The sequence below is a fragment of the Vigna umbellata genome, chromosome 10 (assembly GCF_029865625.1).
Source record: "Vigna umbellata cultivar VRB3 chromosome 10, Vumbellata_1.0, whole genome shotgun sequence".
Taxonomy (NCBI): Eukaryota; Viridiplantae; Streptophyta; class Magnoliopsida; order Fabales; family Fabaceae; genus Vigna; species Vigna umbellata.
Genome location: NC_142174.1, coordinates 6,935,616 through 6,949,516, shown reverse-complemented (window position 1 = coordinate 6,949,516; position 13,901 = coordinate 6,935,616). Strand labels below are relative to the sequence as shown.

The following is a 13,901-nucleotide window of genomic DNA, read 5'->3' as shown; positions in this document are numbered from 1 at the left end:
ATTTGCGGTCTTGGCTTCTTTAATACGAAACGAAGAGGAAAAGACGCGCACCAGAACCTAAAAACGTGTGCTTTCCTGAATCGAAAACGTCCTTTGGCCGCCGGTGAGAGTTACCTTGCGTGCTGCGAAATCGCTCCTCCTTCTTGCTTTCATACGCCATATTCCAGGTAAACATCCAACCTTGTCTTCATCCTATCGTGGGTTAGTTTGTGACCGATAATGGAAGAAAAAGGGCAGAACTCTGGTGTAGAACTACCGGGGCCGTCGTCATCGGCTGAGTGTCCTGTTGTTACCACTATACCATTTGGTGAGAGTGCGTTTTGTTATGGAAATGTGGGGAGTGAAGGCCCAGAGGCGCGTGGAATATTACCAGCCCGTGACGGTGATTACGCTTGGGTGGCGCGTGAAGTTGACGAAGTTAGTAGTCTGTTTAGGAGTAGGGGAGTGTTAGCAGATTGGGTAGAAAATAGTTGTATTTTGAGAACCCTAGGGTATAAATCTTGTATAAAGTTGGTAGCTTGTAGGGAGGATGAGAGGGTGTTTCATGGGAAGGAGAATAGCTCCAACGAATTCTTTTATTGCTATGCGTCTCCGTTTTACGACTTGTATCTGAGAGTGCCTTTTACAACCTTCCAAATGGATGTGTTGAGGACCTTAAATGTCGCGCCTAGTCAATTGCATCCCAACAGTTGGGGATACATGCAGGCATTTGCTGTTCTGTGTCGAGCCTTGGCTATTAGGCCGACAGTGGCATTGTTTTTACACTTTTTTAGGTGTCGACCAGCCGCTAAAAGAGGTTGGGTGTCGTTAATTTCGGAGCCGGAAACGCTCTTCTAGAGCTTTTCCTGCAATCGTATAGGGGTTTTAAAAATAAGTTTTTCAAAGTGTCGATCCTTGACTCTGGGCGGAGGCACTTTTTCGATGGAGAGGGAAATCCCAAGTTCCCTTTGTACTGGACGCAAGAACCACTGAGGTTTACCTCGTGGGCTGAGGATATAATGACTATCGAGGAGATAGAGGCGTTGAACGTGCTAACGGCCTTGCCGCGCCCCTTTTCTTCCCGTCGGCTCATAAACTGCCTTGAGCATGATGATGCTGATGCGAGGGTGTTTGGTACGATCCTCTTCTTATTATTTTTATTTGTTGCTTTGTTGTTGTTGACTGTTCTTGGTTGATCTGTGTTGTGCAGAGATAATGGGAAGAAAGGGAAGTGGCCGAAATTGGTTCCAGGCTATCGACAATGAGAGGACCGAAGGTGATCTTCCTGGGTCATCCTCCAGACGCATGCAGGGACCACAATGTGTTCAAGTGCAACCAGCTGGGCCAGTGGTGGCGGTGGCCTCGACTGATGAGATCACGGCCGCTGAAGAGCAGCCCTTGATACGAAAAAGGAAAGGGAAGGTGGCCGACACTAATGTTGCCGCGCCAAAGAAGAGGAAGGAGATTGTAGATGAGACAGAGCGTCCCCTTCCTCTTGGTGTGTGGGATCCCTCCTTTACCATGAGCCACAGGGTTGAACCCATTTTGGACAACTCGGAGAAGAAGGTGGTGGAGGGCATGACTGAGCAGCAAATGGCCGACGACTTGCTGGAAATGACGACTCGGTCACAGATGTTAGCGTGGCATCTTGCATATGCCTCCGACAGAGGTGCGCTGCGGGGCGAGTTGGACAAAGCGCGGATTCAGCTGAAGGAGCTTACTAAGGCTCATGCTGGTTGTGATGCAAGGCAGAAACGGTCAGAGCAACTGCTGAGAGAGGCTGAAGTGTTGCTGAACGATGCCCGGGATGCTGGCTTGACGTTGAGGAAGGGGCGTGATGAACTGTTGATCGAGCTAGAAAGAGCCAAGAAAATAGGGGCGACGGCGAGCAAGGAGCGAGATGCGCTGAGGGCAGAAGGGAAAGAGGACCGGGAGCTGATAGAAGAATTAAAGGAGGCAGTGATGATCGAACATACCAGGGGGTTTCAGAAAGCTCTGAGGCAAGTCGGACACTTGCTTAAGGTGTCGACTGATGGAGTGGATTTTGACGTCCGGAAAGATGTGTATGAGGGGCAACTGAAACCCCTTAATGAAATTCCCGAAGATGCCTTCATGGACGAAGAAGAAGATGAAGAGGTGGTTATGACCGAGGAACCTGTGGAAGCAGTCGCTGCGGATGAACCAGCTGCTGAGACGGTCAAAGATGTTGCTGGCAACACACCCGACATTGTAATAGACTAGGAGTTTATGAACTTTGACATGCTAAACTTGGATTGTTAAATGGTATACTTGGATTTGTTGAAAATTGGATGTGTGTAGATACTATAAACGTTTCTTGTAACGCCTTGTATGTTGAATAGTTGTCTGAACAAGCTAATGTCAAAGATGATGATCAACTAAGAAGATAACACCTTAAGTGTCGATGTCGAATGCCTACATAGCGTCATGCGCCACGGTCGAGGGTGAATATTGGGTGTTCAACGGAGAACAGTTACCCTTGGGAGTGTATCCCGAATGGACTGGGTGTTCAAGGGAGAACAGTTACCCGTGGGAGTGTATCCCGAATGGACTGGGTGTTCAAGGGAGAACAGTTACCCGGGAATAGTTCCTATTCGTTCGGAAATGCGTGTGGTGATCCACGATGACCCTGGGACTCGACATGTGAGAAATTAAATATGACTGAAATGATAATAATAATGAAAAATACTTCTTGTTTGAAACTGTAATGAGTAATGTTTCAGCAAAAATTGAATGCTAACTGAAATAATATTTAAGATGGGTAGCATTCCACGTGTTGGGAATGGCCTGTCCGTCTAGGAGTTGGAGGCGGTATGCACCATTTGTCATGTCCTCGGCGACGCGGAATGGGCCTTCCCAGTTGGTGGCTAACTTGTCGTGCGCTCGATTCTTCCTAGCTTCTCCTCGTTTTCTCCAAACCAGATCGCCACTTTTGAATGCTCTGGGTTTGACTTTGGTGTTGTAACGGCGAGATAGCATTCGCTATTGAGCTTCTGCGCGGATGGTAGCAACCTCTCGACGTTCAGGAAGAATGTCGAGATTCATCCGAATTTGTTCGTCATTAAGCGTCATATCAGTGATATGTCGTCTTAACGAGGGTTCACCGACCTCGACCGGAAGCATGGCATCAGTGCCATAAGTCAGGTTGAATGGTGTATCTCCTGTAGATCCGTGTGGAGTGGCGATATGCCCACAAGACCTCTGGTAGCTCTTCTACCCACAAACCTTTGGCTTCGCCGAGTCGCTTTTTTAACTCAGTAAGTATGGCTTTGTTTGCGGCTTCGGCCTGGCCGTTCGTTTGAGGATGCTCGACTGAGGAAGTGACATGTTTAATGCCTAAGCTGCTGAGGAATGCCTCTAGTTTGCGCTCGATGAACTGGCGACCGTTGTCGGTAATGATTTTCTGCGGTAGTCCGAATCGACAGATCAGGTGCCATATGAACTTTTGTATCCGCTGAGCACTGATGACGGATAGCGGCTCAGCCTCTATCCATTTTGTGAAATAGTCGACTGCCACAAGAAGGAACTTGTTCTGCACTTTGGTAAGGGGTAAAGGTCCGATTATGTCGAGGCCCCATTGAGCGAAGGGCCAGGGGGAAATGATACCATGCAAGTCCTCGGGAGGTGCGTGGATGTCGTGACCATGGGCCTGACAGGATAGACATTTCTTGACGAATGTTTCACAATCTTTGTCGAGCGTAGGCCAGTAATATCCGGCTCGGAGTACGCGTGCTCTGAGTGTTCGTTTACCCGAGTGTAATCCGCATACACCTGTGTGCAACTCGCGCAAGACGTAGTCGGCTTCTTCCTCTGATATGCACTTCAATAGAGGAGTACTGTGGCCGCGGCGGTATAAGTCGTCGCCGATGCACGAGAAACGTGCAATTCGCTTTGAATCGGCCAAACTAATTCTCTCTCCCTGTTCCTGCCGCACCATTAGATCTCTGATCTTCTGGCGCCAGTTTGTGGCAGGAGTCGACACCTCGGTGACGAAGGCTTCCACGACAGGATGGTCGAGCGTCATCTTGATGATTGACGACAGCTGTGCTCTCTCCTTAGAGTGAGTTAACTTGGACAGGAGATCTGCTCTCGTGTTTTTCTCCCTAGGGACATGGACGATGTTGACTTCGGAGAAATTCTGAAGTAGAGTCTGAGTTTTGTGGAAATAGCGCAGTAACTGATTATCTTTAACCTGATAAGTTCCGTTCACGTGGCCGACCACCAACTTTGAATCCATCCGACATTCTATACAAGTGATCGCGAACTCTTTGGCTAAGGATAGACCAGCAATCAAGGCTTCGTACTCGGCCTGGTTGTTGCTAGCAGAAAATTTGAATGTGATGGCTTGTTCGACAATGAAACCATGCGGGCCTTCTAGAACAACCCCGCCTCCCCCCCCCTTTTTATCGGAGGATCCATCTACACTGAGGAGCCATTTTGGTGTAGAGTCGTCGGGTGTGGGTATTAATTCAGCTGCAAAATCCGCTAAATGCTGACCTTTGACGGAACCCCTCGGCTTATAACGTAAACCGAACTCGGAAAGCTCTATGGACCAAGAAACCATCCTTCTTGCTAAGTCGGGCTTGCGGAGGATCTTGGCGATCGGGTGATCGGTACGGACTACCACTTGGTGGCTCTGAAAATAAGGTCGGAGTCGACGTGAAGCTGTGAGTAGAGCTAGTGCGATTTTCTCAATGCGAGAATATCTTTCTTTCGGCCCCTGTAGAGTACGGCTGATAAAGTATATTAACTTGAGGGACGGTGCTTCTTGTATTAGGGCAGGGCTGACAGCGGAGTGGGATGCTGCGATATACAGTTGTAAGTCGGACCCAGTGTCCGGTCTAGCCATAATTGGAGGACTAGTGAGAATACGCTTGACAGTATTGAATGCTGTTTCACAGTCATCATCCCAGTGTCGGGTAGTGCCCTTCTTCATGTTCTTCAGGATGGGTTTGATGTGTTCGGCTAGCTTCGGAATGAAGCGAGAGAGGGCCGTGAGCCTACCAACCAACCGTTGTACCTCCGTGAGGGTTGCTGGGGCGGTCATGTCGAGTACAACTTTGCATTTATCTGGGTTGGCTTCGATGCCTCGACGAGTAAGCATGAAACCCAAAAACTTGCCTGCAGGGACTCTGAAGGTACACTTAGAAGGGTTGAGGCGCATGTTATACCTTCTGATTTGGCCAAACACCTCTTCTAAATCCCGTAAATGTTGCTCCATGGAATGGCTCCGAATGACCATGTCGTCGACGTAAACATCCATGCATCGACCTATCTGATGATGAAAAACCTTATCCATGAGGCGCTGGTAAGTTGCCCCGGCATTCTTCAAACCGAACGACATTACTTCATAACAATAATTGGCGCGCTCGGTAATGAAAGCTGTCTTGCTTTGATCAGGTGCATACATGGGGATTTGGTTGTAGCCCGAGTATGCGTCGAGGAAACTGAGTACAACATGGCCGGAAGCTCCATCTACCAACCGATCAATGCTAGGCAAGGGATATGAATCCTTAGGGCACGCTTTGTTGAGGTCAGTGAAGTCGACACACATTCTCCACTGACCGTTCGACTTCTTGACCATGACTACGTTCGACAACCACGTAGTGTATTTTAACTCTCTGATGAACTGAGCGTTCATCAACTTCTCTACCTCGACCTGAATGGCCTTGCGCTTCTCCTCGCCGAACCGTCTCTTCTTTTGCGCGACTAGGCGTGCCTCTCTGAAGATAGACAATTTATGGGCCATGACCCCGGGGTGGATTCCTGGCATATCGGAGGCCGTCCAGGCGAATAAGTCTGCGTTTGCTCGGAGCATATGTCCCAGATCTTGTTCATCTTTCAAGGTGAGGTTCGCGCCAATGTTTGTGCTTTTGGAGGTGTCCGCCGACAGTGCAAGGAGTTTGACATCGCCTTGTGGATGGAGACGCTCATCTATGTTAGTTCGGGGGTCTAAGTCGACCGCTGCTGTTTCAGCTCCCCTCGCCCTTTTGGTTGGGATAAAAGGGGTGACCTTAAGACCAGCCACATAACACTGTCGGGCCGTGCGCTGATCCGCCTTTACGGTGCAAATGGTGCCACGTTCCGTGGGAAACTTCATGGCCAGGTGGGGGGTGGACACAATGGCTCCAAATGCATTCAAACAAGGTCGTCCCAACAAGGCGTTGTATGATGTATTGGCCTCGACTAACAGAAAGCGGATTCTAAGTTCCGGTGTTTCTCGACCAGTTCCAAGGCGCGTTCGCAGGTCGAGGTATCCTCGGGTGTCGACTCTTTCCCCTGCGAAGCCAACAATTTGCTCGTTGAAAGGATCAATAAGGTCCTCGGATAGATCCATCTTTTTGAAGGTGGACCAGTATAGGATATTGATCGAACTCCCCTGATCGACAAGTACCTTGCTGACGTCGTATCGAGCTATTTCAGCAGTGATGACCATGGGGTCATCGTGATCAGGGTCGGGCGCATGGAAATCTGCATTGGTGAAGGTAATATCGGGAATAGACCGAGTCTGTCGATCTACCATGTGTACTGACTTTAGCTGTCTGAGATGTCGTTTCCTGGCGGAGGACGACACTCCCCCCCGGCGAAACCACCCGATATGGTGTCAATTCGACCTCTGACTGAACGTTCTCTCTCCGTTCGTCGAGGTGGACTGCGCGATCGCCTGCGGCGTCGGTCATCCCTGGGAGGTGATTGCTCAGGGCTCCGTCTGGAGGGATCCTTTCGGTGAGGAGTTGTGGCTCTGGTAGAAATTCTGTCCTTAACATAGTTCTGGAGGTAGCCTGCTCGGATGAGTCGCTCCAGCTCGTCCTTCACCAAGTTACATTCCTCTGTGTCATGCCCACGATTCATGTGGAGACGACAGGTCTTGCTGCTGTCCGCGTTCTTGGGAGTAGCTCGTCGTCGCACAATTAGGAGTTCTGCGTGCAAAGCCTCCTCTAGCACCTTTGCTCTAGGTGCGTTGAGGGTTGCATAACGATCGTACTTAGGCGTCCACCCGGACTCTTTTCGGGGCGGTCGATCTGATTTATAGTCGTTGGTCGATCGCTTTACGGTTTTCTTGACATCGTGACGGGAGGTATCCTGTTGCTACTTCTTCCGACAATTTCGGAGATCCTCGATGCGGATGAATTTTGCAATTGTGGATTGCAATTCTTCCATTGATGCTGGAGGGTCAGCATATAATTGTTCTGCAAAATATCCTGGCCTTAAGCACGAAGGTAGATTGCTGATAATGAAGGTGTGATTGATATCTTTCACACGCCGGGCCGTCTCGTTGTATCGTTGCAAGAACGCTTTTAGTGTTTCATCCTTTTCCTGTTTGGTATTTACCAGCTCAGCAGCCGTCATTTCCGGTTTTCTGTTGGTTGCGTACTGTTTTCTGAATAGAGTTTTAATTGTCGCAAAACAGTCTACTGAATTTCGTGGAAGAGTGTGGAACCACTCCAAGGCCTCATCCTTGAGGGATAAGGAGAAAGCTCTGCAGATGACAGGGTCATTATCTGTGTAGAACGCCATGGCGTCTACAAAGTTGCGCAGGTGATTGTCGGGATCGGCAGAGCCATCATAACGTTCTAACGTTGGGGGAGGTTTATCCGGCATGTGCGCTTGCATGATGGTCACTGTGAACGGGAGTAGATTGGTGAGGCGCATGGAAGTAGGCCCTTTCCTCCCCCCACCAAAAGGGTGAGATGGTCCTCCATGGTGACTCGATTCATTATTATCCTGTCGATTAGAGGCAGATACTTCTAGCGGTGGGCGTTGCGCCCTCAGTGCCGCCAGCTCCACCGCCTGCTTGCGCTGGAGTTCCTGCTGTTCCCGTATAGTTTGTGCTTGTGCCTCGATCTAGGTTTGCAGTTGCTGGATTAAATCACGAGTGTTGAAGTCTTCCATAGCTCCGGTGGTCGTCGTTGGGATGTTAAATCTCGGCCCCACGGTGGGCGCCAAAATGTTTCTGTATGGATGTGAAACCGAGATACGAACCTAACAAATCTCCACTGCTCCTTCTTGTGATGCTGTTACTGTGATATCTCTCTTCCTGCGTTATCCTTTCTGAGAGGAAAGTGGGCTGGGTACCTGCAAAGGCACTCCGACGCTCAAGTCAGGAAAGGGGTCTCCCTAATCTTTTCGGTTCAAAGTGATCAAGTAGAAGAATAATTTCTCTCTCAATTTCTCTAAGGGGAAAAACGTACCTTTTTTCTGATGTGCTTTGTATATTTAAAACAGGAAAATAAACCGTTTACCTGGAAATCCGGACAGTTACCGAAGTGGACTATTTGGAAGTTGTAACTGCTAGGTCATGTCTGATACTGAGTCAACTACTTGCGTGATTCGTGGCGTTGCATTAGCTAATATTTGTAACTGCTTATTCTTTACTGCTGAATCGTTTATTATGATGTCGTTCACTATATGTCGACCACTGTTTGCGTCGACACAAACATATTAAATGTCGTGAGAGCGATAGATGTCGCGACATCGTCGCTGGCTTGTGGTCTGCCAGTACGTCGACATCAACAAAATGAATGTCGACCTCACAAACGATTGGCCAGGAGTGTTCGATACTCCTGTGATTGTGAGAGGGGTCGACACTCTGTCGTCCGTGGTGCTCGTCGACAGTTGGTGAATTTAGGTATCCTATGGTACAACAATAAAATTTATAAAATGATAGACATAATAAAGAACCTTTTTTCAATTCGTTAAGCAGTTATAGACTAATTTCACTCCCCTCGTCATTCGTAGTTGACGAAGGTATTAGTCATCATTTGTTTGTTAAATTTTAGGTTTAATCCTTTTCGACATCCCTATTTATGTACGAATGTCTCAATTGGGTCCTCGTTTTCTAAAGTGTATCAAAATGGTCCTTAATTTTGAAAATTGATATCAATTGAGTCCTTTCCATTAAGTTGGCTGGACGGCGTTAAAAAAATTGATGAGTGGATGCTGAGATGACGAGCGAACGCTCGTCCACCAGCGAACGAACGCTCGTCCATCAGCGAACGAACGCTCGTCGACCACCGAACGAACGGTCGTCCAGTGTGGAACGAACGGTCGTCTAGCAGTAAGAGGTCGACGAACGTTCGTTCTCTGGTGGACGAGCGTTCGTTCGCTGGTGGACGAGCGTTCGTTCGTCATCTCAGCATCCACTTATCAATTTTTTTAACGTCGTCCAGCCAACTTAACGGAAAGGACTCAATTGATATCAATTTTCAAAATTAGAGACCATTTTGATACACTTTAAAAAACGAGGACCCAATTGAGACATTCGTACATAAATAGGGATGTCGAAAAGGATTAAACCTAGATTTTATTAATGTTATACTAAAAAGCCCTAGCCACAAAGATAGCATAGTATATTCTCTCCAATTAAAACGACAGATAATTATAAGCTTTAAAGCTTCAATAATTATATTGTACATCTCAAAGCTTATCGTGACCAAGTTTAGTTAAGCTACCTTCGCAAACGGGGCATTTTACCCTCGTTAATGTTTATCACAAAATGAAATTCCAAATAAGAGCCAAGCCCGTTTGGTGAGCCATTCCATTCATATACAAAAGAAATATTATTAAAAGAATAGGGAACTTAGAACTACGTAACCAATATGGTCAAAGTAGTTTGCACATTTCTATATACACGCAATTGCAAACCAAACATGTTAAATCTTATACTACTATCCCTCTTGCTTTGAATTGCTTTCTTATTCTTTTGAAAATGCCTTTTCTTCTCTCACTCTAGAAGAAAAGCGATATAACATATAGACTCAAATACTCTCCAATCCCTTCGTATAAATAAATGAACCACCGTCACAAAGAGCAAGACGACTCAGCAACCAACATTGAAAGTAAGACAAATAACTCCAAATAAACTTTTTCTTTTTCCTTCTCTCTCAAATTACTGTTATGCCACAGGTCGATTTGGAGACGCTGGTTTCCGCCTGCAGCGGCGGTTGCTCTGACCAGAAAATCGCCTGTGCCGACAACGACCATCCAGACTTGCCGCCGGAGTCCTTCTGGCTCTCCGGTGACGCCGAGTACGACTGGTGGGACCGCAACGCCGTTTACCAGAGGAACGAATCCACCAAAGGAAACTCAATTTCCTCCACGAACCTCAACCCTAGCTCGAACAACAACTCGCAGCGATTCTCCAAGAATCTGAAATCCAAAGCCGCAATTATCGGCTTGCCGAAGCCGCAGAAAACCTCCTTCGCCGACGCAAAGTGCCGTCGCAATCACCGACTTGCAAACGCCAGGCTCTTCCCCAAGCGTAGCGCGTCTGTCAGCGGAAAATCGGAAAACTCCCTCGTTGAACCCTCGTCGCCGAAGGTCTCCTGCATAGGGAGAGTGCGATCCAAGCGAGACCGCAATCGGACACTTAGAACGCGCCAGAGATCAATCTCCTCCACCGCCACCGCCACTACCTCCGTCGCCGCCGTTACCATCACGCGGCAAAAGTCGAAGCGGAGCCAGAGGAAGAAGGCTGGATTCTTCGCAAGCGTTCGTGCTATATTCCAAACTGGTCGCAGGGGAAAACCAGTTCAGAAACCGGACCTTCAGCCTGGGGATTCGTCTTCGAAGAAGAAATGGAGCTATGGCAAGAAAACGAGGGGAAGCACTGGTGGCAGCACGGGCAGCCGCAAGGACGAGTTGTTTGAAGAATCGTTCTCGAGTGAGCCGCGCGGTTTGGGTTCCGTGAACCGGTTCGTGTCGGGGAGAAGGTCGGAGTCGTGGGTAGTTGGTGAGTCCGAAATCCACGTGTCTCATTAGGATTCGCTTTTTGTCTGCTATACAATTTGGTGACGGCTGCGGTGGGCCCTGACATTTTGAATATTGGATTAAGGGATGACGTGGCAAATTGAATAACGGTATGAACGCTATATTATACTACAATGTATGTAATATAGGTTGACGGTAAAAGTAAGCGTGATTGAATTTGCCGCTGCTGTCTTTTTTTGTTCCTTTCTGTTCCGGCGATTACAACGACAGCGTCGTGTAAATATGATTAGTGTAACGTGCCTTTTCACAAATGCGCAGCCTTTATCAATCCTTGCTGTAGTTATCTTCCCAGAGTATCCATACTTTTACAGTTCCCCTATCTCATTAATAAACATTAATTTTTAACAATATTTTATTCCTAATTACGTTAATCTTATTAATAATTCATTTAAATATAATTATTTTATTATTGAAAATAAATTATTATATCGCTGTTTATAAAAGTATTAATCAAAAGATTATTTTATCTTATAAAATGGTTATAATAAATGAGAAGGGTTGCCATATTTTTTTATAAATATTTTTAAACAATATTATACCAGAGTCCGACCATTCATAATTCATTCTAAGTTTAGAATTCTGACTTCGAGAAGTTGATTTGTAGTCAAGAAATTAATTAAAATAGATTATTAGAAGAGGATAGGAAGATTGGACTTTTAGTGACCTTTTTCATGTTAAAAGTTAGTATTATTCATAATTGTTGTTTATGTAAATTGTTGTTGATGTTGTAAAATAAATGTCATCCCTATAGTGTATTGTTCATCTAGAGTGTTTCGGCAGGATTTAGAACCCTAATCCAAAGTTGTCTGCTCTGATGTCTAGTTGTAATGTCTTCTCTCTTCTCCTTGTCCAAGTCGCAGGGGAGGGTGCCTGCAAAAGACACTCCGACGCTCAAGTCAGTGACTTTGCGTAATAATCTTGTAATCAAGATTTACTTATTAGAGCTCTAAGTTTCAGTTCAAGTTCAAGTTACCTGTACCCTTTGTCAGACAAATATTTATAAATTATAATGAGCTTACCGTTAGGTCTGACTCATTAACCACCAATGAATGACAATATTAATTGTCAATAAATGACAATTATTTTCATTAATTCCCCGATAATTATTATTATTAATTACATTAACGGCTGATTTAACCGATCGGTTCACTGACCTGAGAGGTATCATCAGTCGGGCTGATTTTACCGATCGATTCATTGACCTGAGAGGTACCATCGGTCGGACGACTCTTCTGCACTTTTACCGTTCGGTCGGCTATGAGCCCATAGTAACATAAGCCTCCCAAGCCCTAGCAAAAATTTTGATGTTGCGTTGGGTTTATAAAGTTATATCGATCGGTAGAGGATTTTTACCTGAGTTTCGATTCATACTAGCATGCGTTATTTATCGTCCGAGCGGGTTTTGCACTAAGAGTTCCTTTGAAATGTTCCCAGACCAAGGCGAGAGTTCACGAAAGAGCTTGCTTTCCCGCTTGATTTAGGTCTTAGGAGCTCTCTAGAAGCGTGCCCTAAGACCAAGGTGAGAGTTCACGAAAGAAATCTGCCTCACCCGCTCGGTTTAGGTCTTAGGAGCTCTCTAGAAGCGTGCCCTAAGACCAAGGTGAGAGTTCACGAAAGAAATCTGTCTCACCCGCTCGGTTTAGGTGTTAGGAGCTCTCTAGAAGCGTACCCTAAGACCGAGGTGAGAGTTCACGAAAGAAATCTGCCTCACCCGCTCGGTTTAGGTCTTAGGAGCTCTCTAGAAGCGTGCCCTAAGACCAAGGTGAGAGTTCACAAAAGAAATATGCCTCACCCGCTCGGTTTAGGTCTTAGGAGCTCTCTAGAAGCGTGCCCTAAGACCAAGGTGAGAGTTCACGAAAGAAATCTGCCTCACCCGCTCGGTTTAGGTCTTAGGAGCTCTCTAGAAGCGTGCCCTAAGACCAAGGTGAGAGTTCACAAAAGAAATCTGCCTCACCGGCTCGGTTTAGGTCTTAGGAGCTCTCTAGAAGTCTGCCCTAAGACCAAGGTGAGAGCTCACGAAGAGACTGCCTCACCGAGTTGAAAAATGTTCGCCGATCGGTTGCTCAAAGTTGGCCAGGTAGTTTGCATGCAGAGCCTTGTCATCTGCACTTAAGAAAAATAATGATTTGGAATGGTCAGGAAAAAATGTACCCAATATAAGGCCGGACGGCCAAACAAGTAAGACCGCTTTGTGTGAAATCCATATTAAGATGTGCTATGAGTTGTAAGTGCTTTTACTGTCCTGCCAAATAGATAAGAAGGTGACCGTAATAACATTAATATCACATCTGTTTGGACTTTGGCCACGTATGAAGGGCTTGACAAGAGTTGAAAAGATTCACTGCTAGTCGGTTGCTCAAATTTGGCCAAGTAGTTCGTACATAATCCTGTCATCTTTGCCTGAAATCCAAGGGCAGCGGAAGAGATAACATTATGCCAAGTCCTCGAGTTCCATGCTCTAGGTTATCTGAGTTCCAGAATCCACTAGTCAGCATAGCAAGAGACAAGTGACAATAAAAAATCTGATTTTATGTCCGAAGAAATAAAATTAAGCTAGTTAAAGTTTATAAGGCCAAACGGCCTGACAAGAGAACCGTTCTGCTTTCGATTGGATGACCAGAATGGGGAAACCCGTATTAAGATGTGTCAGAGACATCAATGTCTAACACTTTTGTTGCCTGCAAAAGAGCTAAAGTCATTAATCGTGATTACTGTGACCTCTGTAGTTTCGATGAACGCCTCATAGGCATCTTCTTTTATGCTAGCATTTGTGTCCGTAGGCCTATTAGGCAATCCGCAACATGTAAAAGAGCAAGATTAACCACTCTAGAAACTCGTTCGACAATTCTTCCAATAAGCTCGTACTGGTACGCATCCTAAGACATGTGCCTCGACGCGCTTAGCGAGTTAAACTCCATCGTTGCTCGCGGCTCTCTCCAGGAGATATAGGCCACCACGGGGAATTCCAGGGGGTTCACAATCAACATCTTGGCTGTCGTGATTAAGATCCCTCTGCTGCCGTCGCAGTTCGAGAAACCGAACCACCACCTGCGGCCGTTATGACTTTCGTAGAGGCTGGGCACGACGAAGTGATGGTCGCTGGGGGAGAATACCGAATCGACGTCTGATGCTGT

The 13,901-nt window shown here is 46.7% G+C and overlaps 3 protein-coding genes across 3 annotated transcripts; 2 read left to right on the top strand and 1 right to left on the bottom strand.

The window, feature by feature from the left end:
• The first annotated feature begins 219 nt into the window (after positions 1–219).
• Positions 220–2,220, top strand: LOC148191766 (uncharacterized). Its single transcript, XM_088099954.1, has 3 exons — positions 220–755; positions 860–1,113; positions 1,190–2,220. The coding sequence occupies exons 1-3, from the start codon at positions 220–222 to the stop codon at positions 2,218–2,220; spliced, it is 1,821 nt and encodes a 606-aa protein (XP_087956080.1).
• A 4,866-nt stretch (positions 2,221–7,086) lies between these two features.
• LOC148191765 (uncharacterized) lies at positions 7,087–7,599 on the bottom strand. Its single transcript, XM_088099953.1, has one exon. The coding sequence runs from the start codon at positions 7,597–7,599 to the stop codon at positions 7,087–7,089; it is 513 nt and encodes a 170-aa protein (XP_087956079.1).
• A 2,055-nt stretch (positions 7,600–9,654) lies between these two features.
• Positions 9,655–11,117, top strand: LOC124829054 (uncharacterized). Its single transcript, XM_047302495.2, has one exon. It carries the CDS (start codon positions 9,895–9,897, stop codon positions 10,756–10,758), a length of 864 nt encoding a protein of 287 aa, XP_047158451.1. The 5' UTR covers positions 9,655–9,894; the 3' UTR covers positions 10,759–11,117.
• The last annotated feature ends 2,784 nt before the right edge of the window (positions 11,118–13,901 follow it).